The sequence below is a fragment of the Schistocerca piceifrons genome, chromosome X, assembly GCF_021461385.2.
Source record: "Schistocerca piceifrons isolate TAMUIC-IGC-003096 chromosome X, iqSchPice1.1, whole genome shotgun sequence".
Classification (NCBI taxonomy): Eukaryota; Metazoa; Arthropoda; class Insecta; order Orthoptera; family Acrididae; genus Schistocerca; species Schistocerca piceifrons.
The window spans coordinates 280,899,743-280,919,658 of record NC_060149.1 but is presented as its reverse complement, the minus strand read 5'-3'; the positions used below and the strand labels follow the sequence as shown (position 1 = coordinate 280,919,658).

General features: G+C 39.4%; 1 protein-coding gene across 1 annotated transcript in view; it reads left to right on the top strand.

Annotated features, from left to right (window-relative positions):
- Window positions 1-19,916, top strand: part of LOC124723127 (palmitoleoyl-protein carboxylesterase NOTUM) — a 235,440-nt gene that overhangs the window by 158,797 nt on the left and 56,727 nt on the right. The window contains 1 exon segment of the mRNA XM_047248314.1: window positions 10,928-11,066. Coding sequence (XP_047104270.1) covers window positions 10,928-11,066 — 139 coding nt within the window.

The following is a 19,916-nucleotide window of genomic DNA, read 5'->3' as shown; positions in this document are numbered from 1 at the left end:
TTAGGTTTTCTGTGATTTCCCTAAATCGCTCCATGCAAATGCCGGGATGGTTCCTTTCAAAGGGCATGGCCGACTTCCTTCGCCGTCCTTCCCTAATCCGATGAGACCGATGACCTCGCTGTCTGGTCTCCTTCCCCAAATAACCCAACCCCCCCCCCCCCCCCTATTGAGAGAACAATAGGTACAAATGCTTTCGTAGCCAACAGGCCAACCTGAAAGGTCATGTGATATACTACCCATCAAAAGAATCTGGAATATGATTGATCAGCATCTTGTTTGTCACAGTCCTTCAGGAACCACTGGTAATGAATAGTAGCCTAACATGCAATACATGTGGGGATAGAGTGCCCAGGAACATATCCAGCCTCTCACTGATTTCGTGAAATGAGAATCAGTGACTTCAGCTGCAGCACATGGGGCTTCACGCTATTTGCTATTCTCAGACATACACTGTAGTGACAAAAGTCATGGGATATCTCCTAATATTGTGTCGGACCTCCTTTTGTCTGGTGTAGTGCAGGACTCCATGTGGTATGGACTCAACAAGGGATTCATATTGGACAATCTGGGCGACCTTGCTTTGCTTGAACTCTCCAGAATGTTTTTAAAACCAATAGCACACAGTTGTGACCCAGTGACATGGTGCTTTGTCATCGTTAAAAATTCCATTCTTGTCTGGGAACATGAAGTCCATGAATGGCTGTAAATGGTCTCCAAGTAGTCAAACACAATCATTTCCAGTTAATGATTGGTTTGGTTTGCCCAGAGGACCCAGCACATTTCACATAAACACCGCCTACACCATTATGCAGTCACCACCGGCTTGCAAAAGGCCTTGTTGACAGCATGGGTCCATGATTTCATGGGATCTGTGCCACACTTGAACCCTACCATCAGCTCTTACCAACTGCAACTGTAACTCATCTGACCAGGCCATAGTTTTCCAGTCATGTAAGGTCCAACCAATATGTTTATTAGCCCAAGAGAGGTGCTGCAGATGATGTTGTGCTGTTAGCAAAGGCACAGGCATCGGTTGTCTGCTGCCATAGCCCATTAACACTAAATTTCACCATACTGTCCTAATGGATGTGTTCATTGTATGTCCCTCATTGTTTTCTGTGGTTATTTCATGCAGTGTTGCTTGTCTGTTAGTGCTGATAACCCTATGCAAATTCTGTTGCTTTTGGTCATTAAGTGAAGGCCATCGGCCACTATGTTGTCCATGGTGAGAGGTAATGTCTCAAATTTGGTATATTTGGCACATTTTTAATGCTGTGGATCTCAGAATATTGAATCCCTAATGATTTCTGAAGTGAAATGTCCTGTGCATCTAGCTCCAACTACCATTCCACATGCAAAGTCTATTAATTCCCTTCGTGCAACCATAATCACATTGGAAACCTTTTAATGTACACTCCTGGAAATTGAAATAAGAACACAGTGAATTCATTGTCCCAGGAAGGGGAAACTTTATTGACACATTCCTGGGGTCAGATACATCACATGATCACACTGACAGAACCACAGGCACATAGACACAGGCAGCAGAGCATGCACAATGTCGGCACTAGTACAGTGTATATCCACCTTTCGCAGCAATGCAGGCTGCTATTCTCCCATGGAGACGATCGTAGAGATGCTGGATGTAGTCCTGTGGAACGGCTTGCCATGCCATTTCCACCTGGCGCCTCAGTTGGACCAGCGTTCGTGCTGGACGTGCAGACCGCGTGAGACGACGCTTCATCCAGTCCCAAACATGCTCAATGGGGGACAGATCCGGAGATCTTGCTGGCCAGGGTAGTTGACTTACACCTTCTAGAGCACGTTGGGTGGCACGGGATACATGCGGACGTGCATTGTCCTGTTGGAACAGCAAGTTCCCTTGCCGGTCTAGGAATGGTAGAACGATGGGTTCGATGACAGTTTGGATGTACCGTGCACTATTCAGTGTCCCCTCGACGATCACCAGTGGTGTACGGCCAGTGTAGGAGATCGATCCCCACACCATGATGCCGGGTGTTGGCCCTGTGTGCCTCGGTCGTATGCAGTCCTGATTGTGGCGCTCACCTGCACGGCGCCAAACACGCATACGACCATCATTGGCACCAAGGCAGAAGTGACTCTCATTGCTGTGTCCCTAATTTGCTGGGAAGTGGCGGTGCGGTCCCCTACGGCACAGCGTAGGATCCTACGGTCTTGGCGTGCGTCCGTGCGTCGTTGCGGTCCGGTCCCAGGTCGACGGGCACTTGCACCTTTCGCCGACCACTGGCGACAACATCGATGTACTGTGGAGACCTCACGCCCCACGTGTTGAGCAATTCGGCAGTACGTCCACCCGGCCTCCCGCATGCCCACTATACGCCTTCGCTCAAAGTCCGTCAACTGCACATACGGTTCACGTCCACGCTGTCGCGGCATGCTACCAATGTTAAAGACTGCGATGGAGCTCCGTATGCCACGGCAAACTGGCTGACACTGACGGCGGCGGTGCACAAATGCTGCGCAGCTAGCGCCATTCGACGGCCAACACCGCGGTTCCTGGTGTGTCCGCTGTGCCGTGCGTGTGGTCATTGCTTGTACAGCCCTCTCGCAGTGTCCGGAGCAAGTATGGTGGGTCTGACACACCAGTGTCAATGTGTTCTTTTTTCCATTTCCAGGAGTGTATATCATGTGAGTACAAATGACAGCTCCACCAATGGGCTCCCCTTTAATACCTGGTGTACGTAATACTACCACTATATATGTGCATATCACTATCCTATGACTTTTGTCACCTCAGTGTGTCGTTCTGAAGCATCAATAATTTGTGTATTGTCATGTACCTGATATGTAGTCTGAAGTCAGTTCTGTCATCACAGTTTTCACTAACTTCTGTGTGTTATGGCCACTGTAATCAAAGAAATATACAGGGTGATTTGTCCCACCATGTACAAACTCTAGGGACCGATCGATGAGAGGATACAGAACAAAAAAGGTCTGATGTCATATGTCTGGAAGTGCATAGTTTCCATGCTAGAGACCATTTATTCAGTCATACATTTTTACAGAGACTGCAGTCTAATTCACACTGTACCATGCAGCCATAGTTACAGTATGTGTTGAAAATAGTTTCCTTGTGTCTCAACGCATGTGCATATGCGCTCTAGCATGTTCTGTCTCACACGTTCACATTGGCCAGGCTGCATCTGAACAGAGTCAAATGCAGCATGAATATGCTACTCCAGTGTCTCCATGTCTGGAATATGCTCTGCATAAATGATACTTTCAAGATGGGCCCATAACCATAAATTGCACAGGTTGAAATCCGGTGAACGAGCAGGCCATCCAACTGGACCATTTGTCCGATCCATCGACCAGGGAAGAAACGATTGAGATGTGTCTGAATGTTAACAGCAAAGTGGGCTGGAGCACCATCATGTAGCAGCCACATAACCCTTTGAATCATCAATGGCATTTCTTCCAGCAGGGGAGGCAAAGTCATCTGCAAGAAGAGCTGATAGTTCTGGTCTGGTAGGCCTATGGAAGGAAGACTGGTCCCAAAATATGGTCGCCAATTATCTCAGCCCATACATTTTGGCTGCACTGATGCTAATGATTCACTGTCACTATACCATGGGGGTTATGCATACTATTGCACAGATGACTGTTATGAAAGTTGAAGATACCACTCTGCATAAAGATAGCCTCATCTGTGAATATGATGGAAGACACAAATCCCAGAATCTTTGTTGCCTGTTGGAGAAACCAGTGACAAAACTGTTCCTGATGTGGAAAGTCTGTCACTAGTAAACCCTGTACACACTGTAAGTGATAAGGGTAGTAACAATTGCCATGGAGAATGTTCCACACATTCATCTGTCTTACCCTATACTGGTAGGCCAACCGCCTGGTACTGACGTGGTGGTAGCCGTCCATAGTGTTAATCATATTTTCTTCCAAGTCTGGTGTCCAAAAATTTTGGCTATGTCCTTCAGGATTTCCTGCTTCCTGAAATGATCCTGTCTCAGGCAAATGGTGAACCACTTTTGCAAACATTGGATGTTGTGGTTGTTGTTGGTGGGTATAGGACTCCTGATAGAACCTTGTTGCCCACTGACCATTGCCATTTACCTTTCCGTAAGTAAACACCATGTCGGCCAGCTTTCAATTCAAATACGGAACCATTGTGATCAACACTGTATCACATCCAATACAAGGTGAGTCAGCAAGAGATGTGAATCAGACACAACATTACCAATTACTATGGCAGAAGACGGTGCTAGGACATGACGATTGAGGAACAGTACCACCCTCTTCAAGGAAACTGTGCATACTGTAACTGTGGCTGCATGGTACAGTGCATATTAGACCACCTGTAACAAAGTATGTGCATACTGTAACTGTGGCTGCATGGTACAGTGTGTATTAGACCGCAGTCTCTGTAACGAAGTTTGATTGCATTTCTGGATATAAGTTTATTAGACATTTTTTGTTCCATATCCTCTCATCAATAATTCCTAGAGTTTGTACACAGTGGAAAAAATCACCCTGTATTGGCAATTATAAAAAATTCTTATACTTCTTGAATATCCAGGTGGATAATTCTGAATGTGTCCAGTGTAGTCTCAATACACCTCTGATGGAGTTCGTTGTTACATCTGTAATTGTAATCTGGAAAGGATAAAATCAATAGCCAGGTAACTTAATCGTTCAGTTTAATGATACACTTGAGACAAGACTTCTGTTAATTGGGAGACTAAGAAATGTGATAAATGTGACTACATATGTTTCAGGAATGCTAAAGATTTTCAAGCTATGTTACTCTCAAAACTGAAAAGACATTAATTGTACTACCATATGAATAATTATGCTGTGTTGCAAAGTGATATTATTATTACTGCTGTTGATAATACAAGGGTTGCCCAGAAAGTGATACACCACATTTTTTTAATTCAACAATTCTTTATTGAATATAATGAGAATTACACACACAAAAAAATGAGGTTTTATCTACACACCTTTTTTTTCCATGTAATCTCCATCCCGTTCTATGGCCTTCCTGCAGTGCAAAACAAGGGCATGTATGCCTTGTTGGTACCACTCTTTGTCCTGGTGGCAGAGCCAGTGCTTCACTTGTGAACTTCCTTTGCTGACTGACAGATGCAGTGCCAACTGCTGAGTCATAATGCATCTGTTCTCGTGAATGGCAACATCAGCTCACTGCAACATGTCAGGTGTGACAGCCTTGGGTAGTACTCCTGACTGCTGCAAATCGTGGAGCTCCACTGAACTGCCTTCTGATGACCTCATCCTCCACGCCCAGCAACTATCTGTACTTCTGTCAACAGCAGATGCTCCATAGACTTTGCACAAGTGTTTGTGCATATTTCCCACATTTTCTTTCTCTGCAGTGAGAAATTCAGTGGCGGTACACTGCTTGTAATATGCATCACCTACAGATGCTATTTTGAAATTGTCCTGCAGCTACGCTATCTTCCGGAGATGACAGGAACTTCAAATTATACATACACAACATTTCACTTTTGTAGCATTGTTTTCGGCTGAGAAAAAAAGTGTGGTGCATTACTTTCATGGCAGCCCTCGTATTAACTGAATTACTGTTCTTTTTAACTGCATTCAAATCACAAATTAATTCATATACACACACATAACAGTGTGCTGAAAAGTAATGCCTGTGACTTTTTTATTCTGTTCTCAATATTGACTGAGGTATTGCATGTCATGCATGTTATTTGGTCAGTCTTTCCATTTTGATGATGCAAGTTGCATTCCTCTGCTGCTAGGTGACTTCAAATTCTAGAGTGTAACATGGTGGTGTGTAATGTAACTATGTTGGTGCATGAGAAACAGAGTGCTGTAATCTCTGAAAGCACAAATTTGAACAGTTCTCTGCACATGGAGCACCCTCTTCTTCATTGTGACAATGCCAGATCACATACAACCTCTGTTACATCTGCAACAATCCGATGCCTTGGGTTCACTGTCATTGATCATTCCCCATACACTTACAACTTGGCCCCATCCAATTTTCACCTGTTCCAAAAACTTAAAGAATGACTTCGAGAACTTCACTTTGATAGTGATGACATGGTGCAAGCAGAGGTGAGGTAGTAGCTCCATCAACAGAGTCAGATATTCAGCAGGATCAACAAACTGGTCTCTTCCTCTGAAAAATGACTATGTTGAGAAATAAATGCGTGGACATGAATAATAAAGGGTGTAGAACATTAATAAAGTTTGCTTTACTTAAAAAGCTTTAAGAGTTTTCACATAAACAGTTCATAAGTAAAATTATTTTTTAATTGGAATTTTAAGTGCCCATCCGATAAAGTGCTCCTGAATTAGTCTAGTCTGATACGCATTTTATCAATGTGTGTTAACAGAGACAGTATAACATGAAGAATAAACAGCAATCCAGCAGCTACTCAGTAGCACTATGTGCTTGGCAATAGCCGTCAGTGTGGGCTGGGACAGTGCTGCCACTGCTAGAGTACTGGTTGTTCTTAATTGTTTTACTGATGCTGTTAATGCATATCAGTAAATTGAATATTGAATTCTGCTCTTATCAAATAGGCATGTAGAATTTTCTCTAAAAAATAATTTTCTTTGTAACAGGAAACAAACACACTTTTTGTCAACACTGGGCATCACTTGAAAGATGTGATAAATACTATTTGTTTGGGCTGACCCTATCTACACAATGCAATAACAAAATTGCAAATATCTGTTGAAATATCAGAGAAAATGCACCTGACGTCTATTGAGAGTGACTCCTTGTGTATCTACATTGTCCACAATTTCTTGTGCTCAAGTCAACCATAATGTGGAGTAATAATTGTCATTTCTTCTTCTGGTATTGTAATTATGTACATCATTGTTCTTTTCAAATTGCAGTGAGTTAATTACAACAAACTTCATGAGGGAATAAGTATACTGTGAAGCAGTAGTCAAACCGTCAAAACGTCCAACTCTATTTTTTTTATTATTTATTTATTTATTTATTTATCTCTTGTTCCGGTGATCCATGTTGTGACAGTATCACAGGATATGGAACGTGTCAATTTTACAAGCTTTTGGCCAGAATTTATGGTAATACATAAAACAAAACAAAAACAGTAAACAGTAACTTAGGTCCCACTACAAAAAAATACATTTTAGATATAGATAGAGATTACAAAACAAAAAACAGTGAACAGTAACTTAGGTCCCACTACAAAAATACATTTTAGAGAGAGATAAAGATTACAAAATAATAAGTGTTACAAAGAAATAAATATTGCAAAATATATGTTCACAATAAAAATATTCGGTATTACAAACACAAATTTGGGCATTTCACAATACAAGAGATGTTAAACACTGTAGTTCAGGAACTCTTCTAATGTATAAAATGATCCTTGCAATAGGAACTGCCTTAAGGTTTTTTTGAACAGGAGATCATCATCTATCAAACACTTAATTCTTGAAGGGAGGGCATTAAAAATCTTACAGCCACTGAAATGGACTCCTTTCTGCACCATACTTAGATTTGGCTGTTCATAGTGGATATCATGTTTCCTTCTAGTATTGTGACTGTGATATGCACTATTCAGCTTAAAGATGGATTTTTCTTTCCTTATGAAGCACATCAATGAGAATATATATTGCGCAGTGGATGTAAGTATTTCAAGCTTCTTAAAAAGATTCCTGCATGTGGCTCTAGGATTGACTCCACACATGATCCTTATGGCTCTTTTTTGTACACACAGTACTTTTTTAGCCAGTGGCTGATTTCCCCAAAATATAATTCCAAATGCCATAATTGCATGAAAGTAACCATAATATGCTGACTTCATGGTTTCCATATTTCTATAAGAAGAAACAATGCGCAATGCATATGTTGCTGAACTTAGTCTTTTGCACAGATCCACGATGTGGCTGGACCAATTCAGTTTGCTATCAATATGCAAGCCTAGGTATTTTGAGGAATCTACCCTGTTCATTGTCTGCTCACCTACCTTTACAAATATTTCCTCATCTTTGGATGTTTTGTGGAACTGAATGTAGTTTGTTTTACAGTAATTTAAAATAAGACCATTAATGTTGAACCAGTTCACCGTTTCATTTAAAATCTTATTTGCCGTTACCTCAAGCTTATCTTCCGAATTATCAATAAGTAGTGTAGTGTCATCCGCGAAAATGGTGAATCTACAATATTCCGTAGAGAGAGGAAGATCATTTATAAATATAATAAAAAGTAGGGGGCCCAGAACTGAGCCCTGCGGCACTCCACATGAGATGGTACCCCATTCTGAAGATATAGGGACACCAACTTGACTATCTACTACAACTTTTTGTTTTCTGTTTGACAGATATGAGTCGAGCCATTTCCCTGCTGCACCACTTATACCGAGATGTGCAGCTTTTTGTAAAAGAATTTGGTGATTTACACAGTCAAATGCTTTTGTTAGGTCACAAAATATGCCAATCACTTTCAGTTTTTTGTTGATAGATTCCAACATTAGGGCTCTAGACAAAAAAAGGATGAAAATTTCAAGTTATAATTTAGTAAAGCATGAATGGAGCAGTGTCTCCTACACAGAGACCACAAATACATCCTTCAAGATTTCAAAGAATTTTCTTATTTTAACACTGACTGTAAAAGTACCTTCCACAAAACACATGTGACTGGTGACATACAGACCAAGTAAAGAATTTTTTTATTTTAACACTGACTGTAAAAGTACTTCCCACAAAACACATGCGACTGGTGACATACAGACCAAGTAAAATCCATTTCAACAATGTTACCAACAAATTGGAAGATAAGGTCAATTACATTTGCAACACATTTATGGCGACTTACTGACAGAGGTCAATCCATGTAACATCCATTTCAGCAGTGCACCAATATTTTGAAAGATAATATCAGTGCATTTACAGCACATTAATTGAGGCAAGACATTAACATGACAAACAGATCTCACTTCAATGTCAAGAAAAGATGTAGTGGGACACCAATCTATGCTTGAATGTACTAGTAACAGAATCAAGAAACATATTACCAATAAAGGGAAAGTATGAGATAACATACAGAGTATAATCTAGAACATCAAGTAATAATCACTATTACCAACCATTCAAACAAGAATTGGTAAGTGCAAAAGGCTGAAGTTTTGTAGAGAACTGTGGCAAAGAAATAAACAGAACAAAATGGTCAACACCAACTATGAACAGTATTGTCAGTAACTAGATAAATGAACTATCCAGCAGGATGAGCTCCAAGCCAAATAGAAATTTAATGCTCCTCCACACAAGGAGAAATTTACAATGTAAATAATCCATAAGCTTAGAGTGTTGAAGAAAGAACAAACAAACAATAAAATCAAAATTCCCCATCATTTGCATGGAAGAAGTTACAGCATTATGATGGAAAGTGCCTCTCTCAGATTGTACACAAAATTGTGATTGTAAATGTTTTAGTGTAACCCACACGTAGCATTTCAAAAGTTTCAATTCTTCATTGAACAACCACTCTTGACACCAGCTTACCTAACATAGGGAATACCATATCTGGATCCAAAAGAATGAAACCTCATTCACCCATTGCATACTTAGATACAATTTTAAGTTTTCATGCTGTGTAAAAACAAGAAAATGTAAAGACGCTTAATGCAAAATAACTCAGTGGCAGAATAATAGGAAGACTGAGGGAAGAAAGGACACCGTATCATATTTTTTGTTGAATCAGAGCCTACACATACTAGGCAAACATCTGTACACTCTTCATTAACTATCAAAAGGAGCATTCAGCTTGGTCACACACATGTGATTTAGTGATGTGTAGTAATGGAAAGTTCTGCCAGAATGTGATTAATTTATGACCAAAGTTACAACTTACTGAATAGCAGAGGCATTGAGTTGTTGACAGGAACATTAAAAACTGAAAACTTGCTAGTTTTGGATGAATCCTTTTTCAAGCTAGAGTGCACATAAATACACATGCATACACACATATGTATGTGTATGTATATGTGCTATAGCTTGAAAAAGTATTAATCTGCAAGCTAGCAAGTTCTCTGTTTGGCTTTATGTGCCTGTTGATGATGTAATGGTTCTACTGTTTGGTGAATTGTTACCCGTAATCCAAAATCATTTATTGATGTGCCATAGATTTGTGTGACAAAGAGTGAAATAATGAATATAATCTCATATATGATGAAACTCTGGTAATATGTAGGTAAGGTGCTACTTTATATATTTTGCACCTTTAACAGAACTACATCTGAAATGAATTACTAAAATTTAAAAAAAAAAGATACATAAAATACTTGAATAGTATAATCACAAATAACCTAAAGCATTTGTTGAAATATTGACCATTCTACACATAAATGATGGCAGGAGGACCACAGAAGGTATTGAGCAACACTGTGGAAAGCAAATTTGAAAGTTTAATTAGAAGTAATAACTGCAGACATAAAATACATGCTACTTAATCCAACAAAATCATTTGGAAAGAGTGTTAAGGTCCAAGACAAATTATTGGTACCAGAAAGATAAACTTAATTATAAAGATTACTGCTTGGAGCATATGGAAAGTACCTCATCCAAGATCATATCAAAATGTGAACACTGAACAACTGGTTTATGCACATAAGTCCTCACACAGAAACTGAGGAATTTGTAATAGTGATAAAAAGTCAGGTGTTTGTAATGAGTAACATTGGAAGAACAACATCAAGGAACCACCAGTGAATGATTGCTGCAGGAAATTGTAGGATAGGAAGGGTTCTGAAAGTATCTGTAATAAACTTCCATTGCATGAAATATTCATCAGTTGTGGATAATTTGTTTATGTCAGGTGAAATTAAAAGTTTACATTTACAGTAAATTGTTAATTGTATCAATGAACTATATGTTAATTAATATTTTTCTGTTATTGCAGCTCCATTGTTCATATTTCAGTGGCTTTTTGATGAAGCTCAAATGACAGCTGATAATGTAGGCATACCTGTGACAAAGCAGCAATGGGACTACATTTACAAAATGGGAGACAGCCTTCGCAACACATTCCAGAATGTATCGTAAGGCAGTCATCAGTACTTCATGATTTCTATACAAGATGTTTTATTATTATAGGTACAAATATATGGGTGAGTAGAGAACAATGAAAAAAACAAATAATGCAGAAACCAATGGTATCCCCAGTATCACATACAAAGGCTGGGGACACCAACACCTTATAAAGCAATCTCAAAGGATACAGATTGCAGGTACATACTTGAGGATAAAAACATTACAAGTGTTCTGCATGGTCACCATTCATGTGAAGGCTGGCTTTAGCATTTCTCCTTATAAATATCCGTATGCATTCAAAAATCCCAGGTGTGTTCTGAATACACTGACAACCATCTGCGATGCATTCCTTGAGTTCACTGACACTGTCAAGCCAATGGATTCACGTCTGCAGACCAAGGAAGTCAAGCCATGACCAATGTGCGTTCTGTCAAAACTCTATTTACCACTCTGAGATATGCATTATGATGATAAAAATGAAATGATGATTTCACTTGTGATGTTTCAAAATAAACATAGCCTCAGACATTAATCGTGTTGTAACATTGGCGTCATTGCTCTTGCTTATAAGTCATACCAGGGAAACTATTGGTTTCTGGACCTATGTACATTAACATTATTTGCTTGCTCCATTGCCCTCTACTCACTCATTTTGTTTGTAACTAAAATAGTCAGTCACTCAGTATAATGGCTGAATAAACTAAATCTTTGATATGAATGTACTCGAGAAGTTTCTGTGTTTTTCTTGACCATAGTTTATTCATTTCTTCAAATATCAGCTATATATATTTTTTTGTTTTGTTCATACATTTATCTGTATCAGTGATTTAACAGCAAACTTCTTCAATGCATCTCATAGCATAAGTATTTATGGGTAATTCTGGTAAATAGGACAGTCACATGAAATAAGTACTAGTAAAAGCTAATGGAATACTTACATTCATTGCGAGGATTCTGGGAAAGTGTGGTGCACCTGTAAACAAAATTCTACACAATATCTATGTCTATGATGGGTATTCAGTAACTAATTAAACACCTTTTAACAGGTCCATTTTATTCAGGATTCCAAGACACTATATTATTCCCCACTCTTTAGACTACAAACTCTGTTTTTGAACATAATCTCCATTCAGTGTGGTGGCCTTATGCCACCTTTCTGGGAGTGCCTGTATGCCTGCACAATACCATGCTACTGGCTGATGTCAGAGCCAACATCATGCTGCACCATTTGGGCCAAACAGATGGAAGTCAGAAGGTGAGAGATCTAAGCTGTAGGGTTGATGAGGAGAAACAGTCCAGTGAAGTTTTGTGAGATCCTTTCAGGTGCATAGAATTGTGTAAGGTCTTGCATTGTCATGGAAAAGAAGAAGTTCATTTACATTTTTGTGGTGACAAACACACTGAAGTCATTTCTCCAATTTATGGTGAGTAGTACAATACACATCAGAGTTGATCATTTCACCACGAGGGAAAACATAAAAAACAATAACCCTTTCAGAGTCCCAGAAAACTGTTGCCATAACTTTAGCAGCTGAGGGTGCAGTTTTGATCCTTTTCTTTGAAGGAGAGGTAGTGTGGCACCACTCCATGGATTGCCATTTTCAGCACTACCAATAGAGATTTCCAGTTGTGCAGTGAGGTTTTTGACTGTGATCCATTGATCACCTCAAATGAGTGTTGACACGTTCCAATATTGCAGGAGTCACAGTTGTGTGTGGACAGCTGGCATGTGGGAGATTGGATAGGTTTGCACGACCCTGCAGCAATGACAACCAATGGCTCACCCAATGACTCACCATGCTTGTGTTCACTGCCAGATCTCCATAGACATTCTACAAGTGCCTATGCATATCTGAATTGTCTTGGTTTTCTGCTAAAAGAAACTCAATGACAGCTCTCTGCTTGGAACATACCACTGCTAGAGATGCTGTTATGAAGCCACATATAGCACCACCACCTGTCTGAACATTATGAAACATGATTTCCCACAACAAGTTCTGCATTTTTTTCAACCAGAATTGTCCGAGAAAAAAAATGTGTTGCTTTACTTATTGAACGTATATGACTACTCTGCTATTCATGCTAAAGTGCATTACAGAGGATTCATAGGACATTTGTAGACTGTTCCACACTCAATATATAGGAAAAAATAAGCACCTAAATCTTTAAATTTTGAAGTCTGATTTCTCCTGTTTTATCATGATGACCATTTCTCCTGAAGTATGTGGGAGCCCACAAAATATTTTAGCATTTGAAGAAGAAAATTAGTGATTGAAATTTCATGAAAAGTTCTTTCTACCACAAAAAACACCTTTTTTAAAATGATTGTTCCCCAACTCATGTCTCATACCTGTGGTAGGTCATACTCTCTCCCCTATTTCATGATAATACATAATTAGCTGCCATTCTTTGAACTTTTTTGATGTCCTCTATGAATCCTATTTTGCAAGGATCCCATATTGCACAACAATACTCTAAAATAGGATGGGCAACTATAGTGTAGTCAATGTGCTTAATAAATTTGTTGCATGTTTTAAGTTTTCTGCAGATAAAGCACAGTTTTTGGGTCCATCTTCTCCACATTTTCTTTATGATGCTTCCAATTAAAGTTGTTTGTACTTGTAATTCCTAGATATTTAGTTAAATCAACAAACTTCAAATTTGTGTGATTTGTGTGCTCGTGTTTTGATCTTGTGGTGACTTAACTATATGGTAAACAACAGCATCATCTGCAGACAATCTACATACAACTAGGATCATAACAGGTTAGTATGGCCCATATAAAAGTGTAACAGGAGTGCTCAAGGAAATTAAATGGGAACCCTTGGAAAAAAGATGATGTAGTTCTTGCAAAATCCTGTTGGGTAAATTTAGAGAAAGATCATTGTGCAGTGAATATGCTGCCACCAAAATATATCTTGTAAATGAACCATGATAAAAAAAATAAGAAAGATTAGGGTGCATACAGAGGCATTTAGGCAATCATTTTTCTCTTTCTCAGTAAGTGATTGGGATAGGGAAGAAAACTGATAATATTGGTATGATGTGCCCTGTGCCGAGCACTGTACAGTGGCTTGCATGGTATGCACATAGATTTAGGTACAAGTACTTCAAGAAGAGAGAAATTAGACTGCCAAGTTTCCTAGGGAACTATGTGAAGTGGTTAAGACACTGGACTCACATTCAGGGAAAGACACCTAAAGTCTTTGTAAAACCATTCAAATTTACATTTTTCTTAGTTTCTCATAACTGCATAAGGAAAATGTTGCAATGGTTCATTTGGGAAGGATAGGTATGATTTATTTTCCCATCATTCCCCAATTCAAATTTGTGCTCCATCCCTCTTGACCTTGTCATCAATGGGCCATCAGACCATAACCTTCCTTCCTTTTTTGCCTTATATAACACGTGGAACATTACCTCATGATATCTACAATATCCAGAAATGAACTGATGAAAAAGAAATATGCACTTCATGAAAATTGTTCTGCTCATTGCTTTGGGTTTTCACAGCTGGAAAGAAGAATTGTTGAGTTATAGTAAACCTTACTTTGACACCACTGGTAGTGCAGGCAATGTCTAGGCAATACTCTGTCTCTCACTACACATTTACAATACTGGTCAGTGGGACCCATTCTATTGTCGTCTTAATCCAGCCACAAAAATCTGTAACATTTGCCTTGGAAGTACCATGTTCTTGGTCTTTCACATATCCCATAGACAGAAGTCTAGCAGAGTCAGGAAATACATGCATGTGTTACAAAATTCAACTTTTGCATGCTCTTGAGCTATATTTTCTGCTTATCAGAAACAGTCTGCTGAGCTGATTCTGGAACTTGTTGAAGATAGTGACTATCTGCTAATGACAGCATTTTTGAATGAGGCTGCATTTCATTTGGGAACATGTGAACAGAGACGACTGCAGGGTGTGGAGGGCAGAAAACCCACATGCCGTGGTTAGAAACAACATTATGTCCTGAAAGTGAATGTGTGGTATTGTCTGCTGATGACGGACATTTTTGCACCATTCTGTTTCCATGAACCAGTTGTTATTGAGATCACGCAACTAGATATGCTGAAAAGTCAAGCCATTCAAAAACTGCCACTGGACACCATTTCTTAACAGGATAGCACCTAGCCCAACTATGCCAACATTGTCTGCTCCTTTGTTGAAAGGACATTTCTATATCATTGGAAGAGGAGGAGTAGACCAATTCTATGACCGCCACATTTACCAACCCTGAATCTGTAGGACTTATTTGTGTAGAGGTATATGAAAGAAAAGTGTATGCCACTTGTGTGGATGATGTAATTCTGCTTGCCCAGATTAAGGTTGTAATAGAACTGGTCACACCATCAGTTCTTGCGAATGTGTGGCAGAAAATAAAGTATTGTGTAGGCAAAGCCTGCACTACCAATGGCACTCACATGTCCAAGATGTGCAGCTTTCTTGTTCATCAATTCATACCAGGACATCCTTGCATGTTATTCAAACACTTATTGTTTGTGAACATATTATTCTGATTCTAAGATACATTGTGGATTTCACCAAGAATATACTAGCAGGGCGGCATCAGATCTGTCAGTATGACACAGAAAACATGTTTACTTTATATGACTTACACTGCCTGACAAAAGACCAAGCATACAGAAAGAGAGGAGGAAACAAAATGAAACTTCAATAGTTGAGAGGGTATGTGATGTTACTTCAGTGATTACAAAATTGGGTCAAAGTTACAAAGAACCTTGCAGTATGAGCTTACTTATGGGTATGATGTTGCACTCCTTCTGACCTGAGTGCATACATTGATTTGGTTGGACAGGATGTCATAAAGCCATCACAACCTCTCCTGAGGCAATCTGGCCCATAACTATTGTAACTGGTCTTTGATATTGTGGATACAGGCAGGATGATGTTGATGTCCAAGCTGTGTGCAAACAAGTTCTATTGGGAATACATCTGGGGATATTGCTGGCCACAAGAGTACCTCAACATCACACAGTAAGTTCATAGAGACAAGTTTCATGTGTGAACAAGATTTGTCCTGTTGAAAAATAATACCAAGATACCATCACATGAGGGGTACCATGTGAGGACACTGTATGCCCATGATGTACTATTGTGCCATCAGAGTTTTCTCAGTAAAAAAAATGTAAATGTTATGTGACTAGGGCCTTCCGCCGTGTAGACCATTCGCCGAGTGCAAGTCTTTCGATTTGATGCCACTTCAGCAACTTGCACATTGATGGGTATGAAATGATGATGAGTAGGACAATACAACACCCAGTCCCTGAGCAGAGAAAATTTCTGGCCCATCCACGAATCAAACTCGGGCTCTTAGGATTGACATTCTGTCACTTTGACCCACTCAGCTACCGGGGGTGGACAGTTTGCTCAGTCACTACCAACCATGACTTGAGGTCATATCCAATGGCTCTCCACACCATGATGCCAGGATTAACACACTGTGTTTCTCCAAAACATGGGAAGAATGTGACCTCTCCACAGGTTGCTGCCATATTTGCCATTGATGGTCATCCAAGATAGTTCAGAACCATGATTCATCATTGCACACAATGCAATGCCATTTGTCAGTAGTCCATACTTTACAGTCATGTCACCAACCCAAACACAGCAGTATGTGTTGTGTTAATAGCAGCCTATGCGTGGTGCAATAATTCCCTTGTTCAGTTACTGCTAGTCTCTGACTGTTGGTGTAGGATGACATAGAATGTTTCAGGAAGTCCATTACTTGTTCTTGGTTGGCAGTACAGATGCAAAGGTGTTTCGATGTTCTTGGTACACAGTAAGGTGATCCTACCTTGTGATGTCAGACATGGTCAACCAGAGTGCTGATGATGAGTATGCCTGCTCTTACATTCCTATGCAGTACAACACCATACCACTTTTACAGCTGAGTGCCCCACAAATCTGGATATTGTATGATTTGACCAGCCAGCCAAGTGGAGATGCACAATGAGCCCACTTTCAAATTCTGTTAGGTGGTAATAACAAATGGCTCTGAGCACTATCAGACTTAACTTCTGAGGTCAGCAGTCCCCTAGAACTAAGAACTACTTAAACCTAACTAACCTAAGGACATCACACACATCCATGCCCGAGGCAGGATTCGAACCTGCAACCATAGCGGTCGCGCGGTTCCAGACTGTTGCGCCGAGAACCGCTTGGCCACCTCAGCTGGCTGCTAATAACACTGTGTCATATGAGTATGCAGGATCTCCATGTCCTACACAGTGATCACTCAACATCTGATACCGTATACACACCTTAGATACCCCACAAGGCCTGGTAACAACAGTATACATGAATTGTACTCCGGCTGCCATTCTATGTGACACAGAAAATTGCAAATCTAATCATTTATACACGTGCAGATGGTTGATATGTGTACAAAAATGCATTGACATTTGACCCCGTCTCCTGAGAGTGCTTCAGGTTCCCCCCTCTGTCTGCTACTGAGTAGCCTTAATGGATAAATTTGATAATCCTAGCTGCACAACTTACAGAAGCTCACAAAGATGAAGTCTGAGTAATACAGCATATTATAAAAGGAATTATGATCCAGTGGGATTAAAATGGTCATCCACATTCCTAGCCAGCTCATTTTATAAGTTCAAATGGTTCAGATGGCTCTAAGCGCTATGGGACTTAACATCTGAGGTCATCAGTCCCCTAGACTTAGAACTACTTAAACCTAACTAACCTAAGGACACCACACACATCCATGCCCAAGGCAGGAATCGAACCTGCAACCATAGCAGCAGCACAGTTCAAGACTGAGGCGCATAGAACCGCTCGGCCACAGTGGCTGGCTCTTTTGTAGCATGTTAGTTGTAAGCTCAAATTCTTATAGAGTTCTAGTTGGTGCTTTCTCAATAATGAATGCAACACTACAATTCTTATTTCACTTTCCCTTATATGTATTATCCACAAAGTTCTACTGTTGGGGCAATGATCAGTTTTTCAACTTCATAAGATTAACAGCATATAAATCAGGTCACTAATGAAAATCCAAGAGGCCACTGGCAGAGTGCATTGAATAAATTGTAAAACCATTGAAACACAAGTTAATAAAACATTGTGCAAGAATCAATGGTAGCTCAAACAAGGCCACTGAACAAAGTAATTAAGTGTGGCACAGAATGCAAATCATATTTACTCATAACACCACAGTTCACATACAATACTGTCTTGCAATAATTCAACAGATAGAAGTACACTGGATTAGTTCACTTAGTTCAGTCATTAATGAAAGTCACCTTTCTCAGCAAGGACAGTCTTGGTCCAAGCCTCCTACCAAGCATAACACAATTCATTCAATATTCATTAACTTTACTCATAGAAATTACTTGAAAGTTTCTAGACATTGACAGTACTGAGTTTTTTCAGATGCTGATACTTATTTACACAAAGGAACTGTGCATAGCTATTGCATGAGCAAACACTGGGAGAAAACTTAACACAGGTGCTACCTGTTCATTAGCTCGAGCAGGACTGGGTGCAGACTACAAATTTTGAGTGGTGGCTGACTATTTAAAGACCATTGCATGAACAAATTATTATTCTGGAAACTACACAATAATTCTAAAAATGGTTGCATTATATTTTGCTATTTAGGATGGACTTTAAGTACTGATAAATTTTTTTGTGAAAAATGTGGTGGTTTAGGAATTTAGAAAAGTTTTGGGAAATATTTTATACATCCATATTAGGAACACTTGACTTATGAGCACAAATTCTATATTGAAAATTATGGTAGATTATGCAAAAATCTTAAGAAATCAGTTAGTGTAGTATGTCATCTTGTGCACAAAATTCAGTATTACGAAAATATAATGGCAAAAGTTGGAATTTAACAAGTGTAGAGCTCAAATCGACATTGACAATGTAGCTGCTTATGAAACTCAATATTAATTATTTTGTGAATTAATTAGTTTCACAGAGTTTGAAATACTTTATTTGATAGTTGAACTGGCAATCTTTATAATTAGTGATGTCACCATGCCCAGAAATGCAAAGCTCACAAGCTTCTTCTCATTACATAATGGGGTGGGATTTTCAATTTGTTATAACTTAACTGACTTCCCAGTGAAACTAAGTACATCATTAGAATCAGCACATCAAAAATATTACCTTGAATAATTAATCTAATTGGGAAAAAGTTTAGTTGACATTTTGGAGTATTCAAACACCTCTCAAGTATATACTACATAGAGAATTTACAAAATTTGAGAAATCGGCAAAGGGAAAAAGAGAATGAAATCAGTTATTAACAGGAACTGAATTCATAACAGATGGAATAGTTCCAACTTGCTACATCACAAATAATGGCCAGCCACATGGAAGTACTTTCACAACACTCCAGCATCCAGTTGTCTGGAATCAGAAGCATGTATCATTGGCCAGGTCTTCATCTGTCATGCTGTATATAAGTAACCAAAGGGATAGCCAATAATGGAAGCATATGCCTCAATTACACGAGGGCATCTGGTACCTCTTGCTTTTGCAGTTGCTCCATTTCACCAGGCTGCATTTGACCTCTTGCAGAAGACATAATTTTAAAGATGGAGTTCTTGTGGAACGAATGATCTTTCATTGTGTAAAAGTGTCAGATTCACAGGTTGGTGTTAGAAGTGATTTCAAAATGCAACATTGTGTAGAGAATGACATCTGTCTGTCACCTGCTGTTGAATGGCCTCATGGAAATTATTATTAATAAGGCAGGAGATATGCCTTCAGGGAATATAGAGATTACACAGAGACTAGGAAATGATACTGCCTGTCATGGCATTGCATACAGCATAGAAAATGAAATACATAACAGGTCTCACATTTT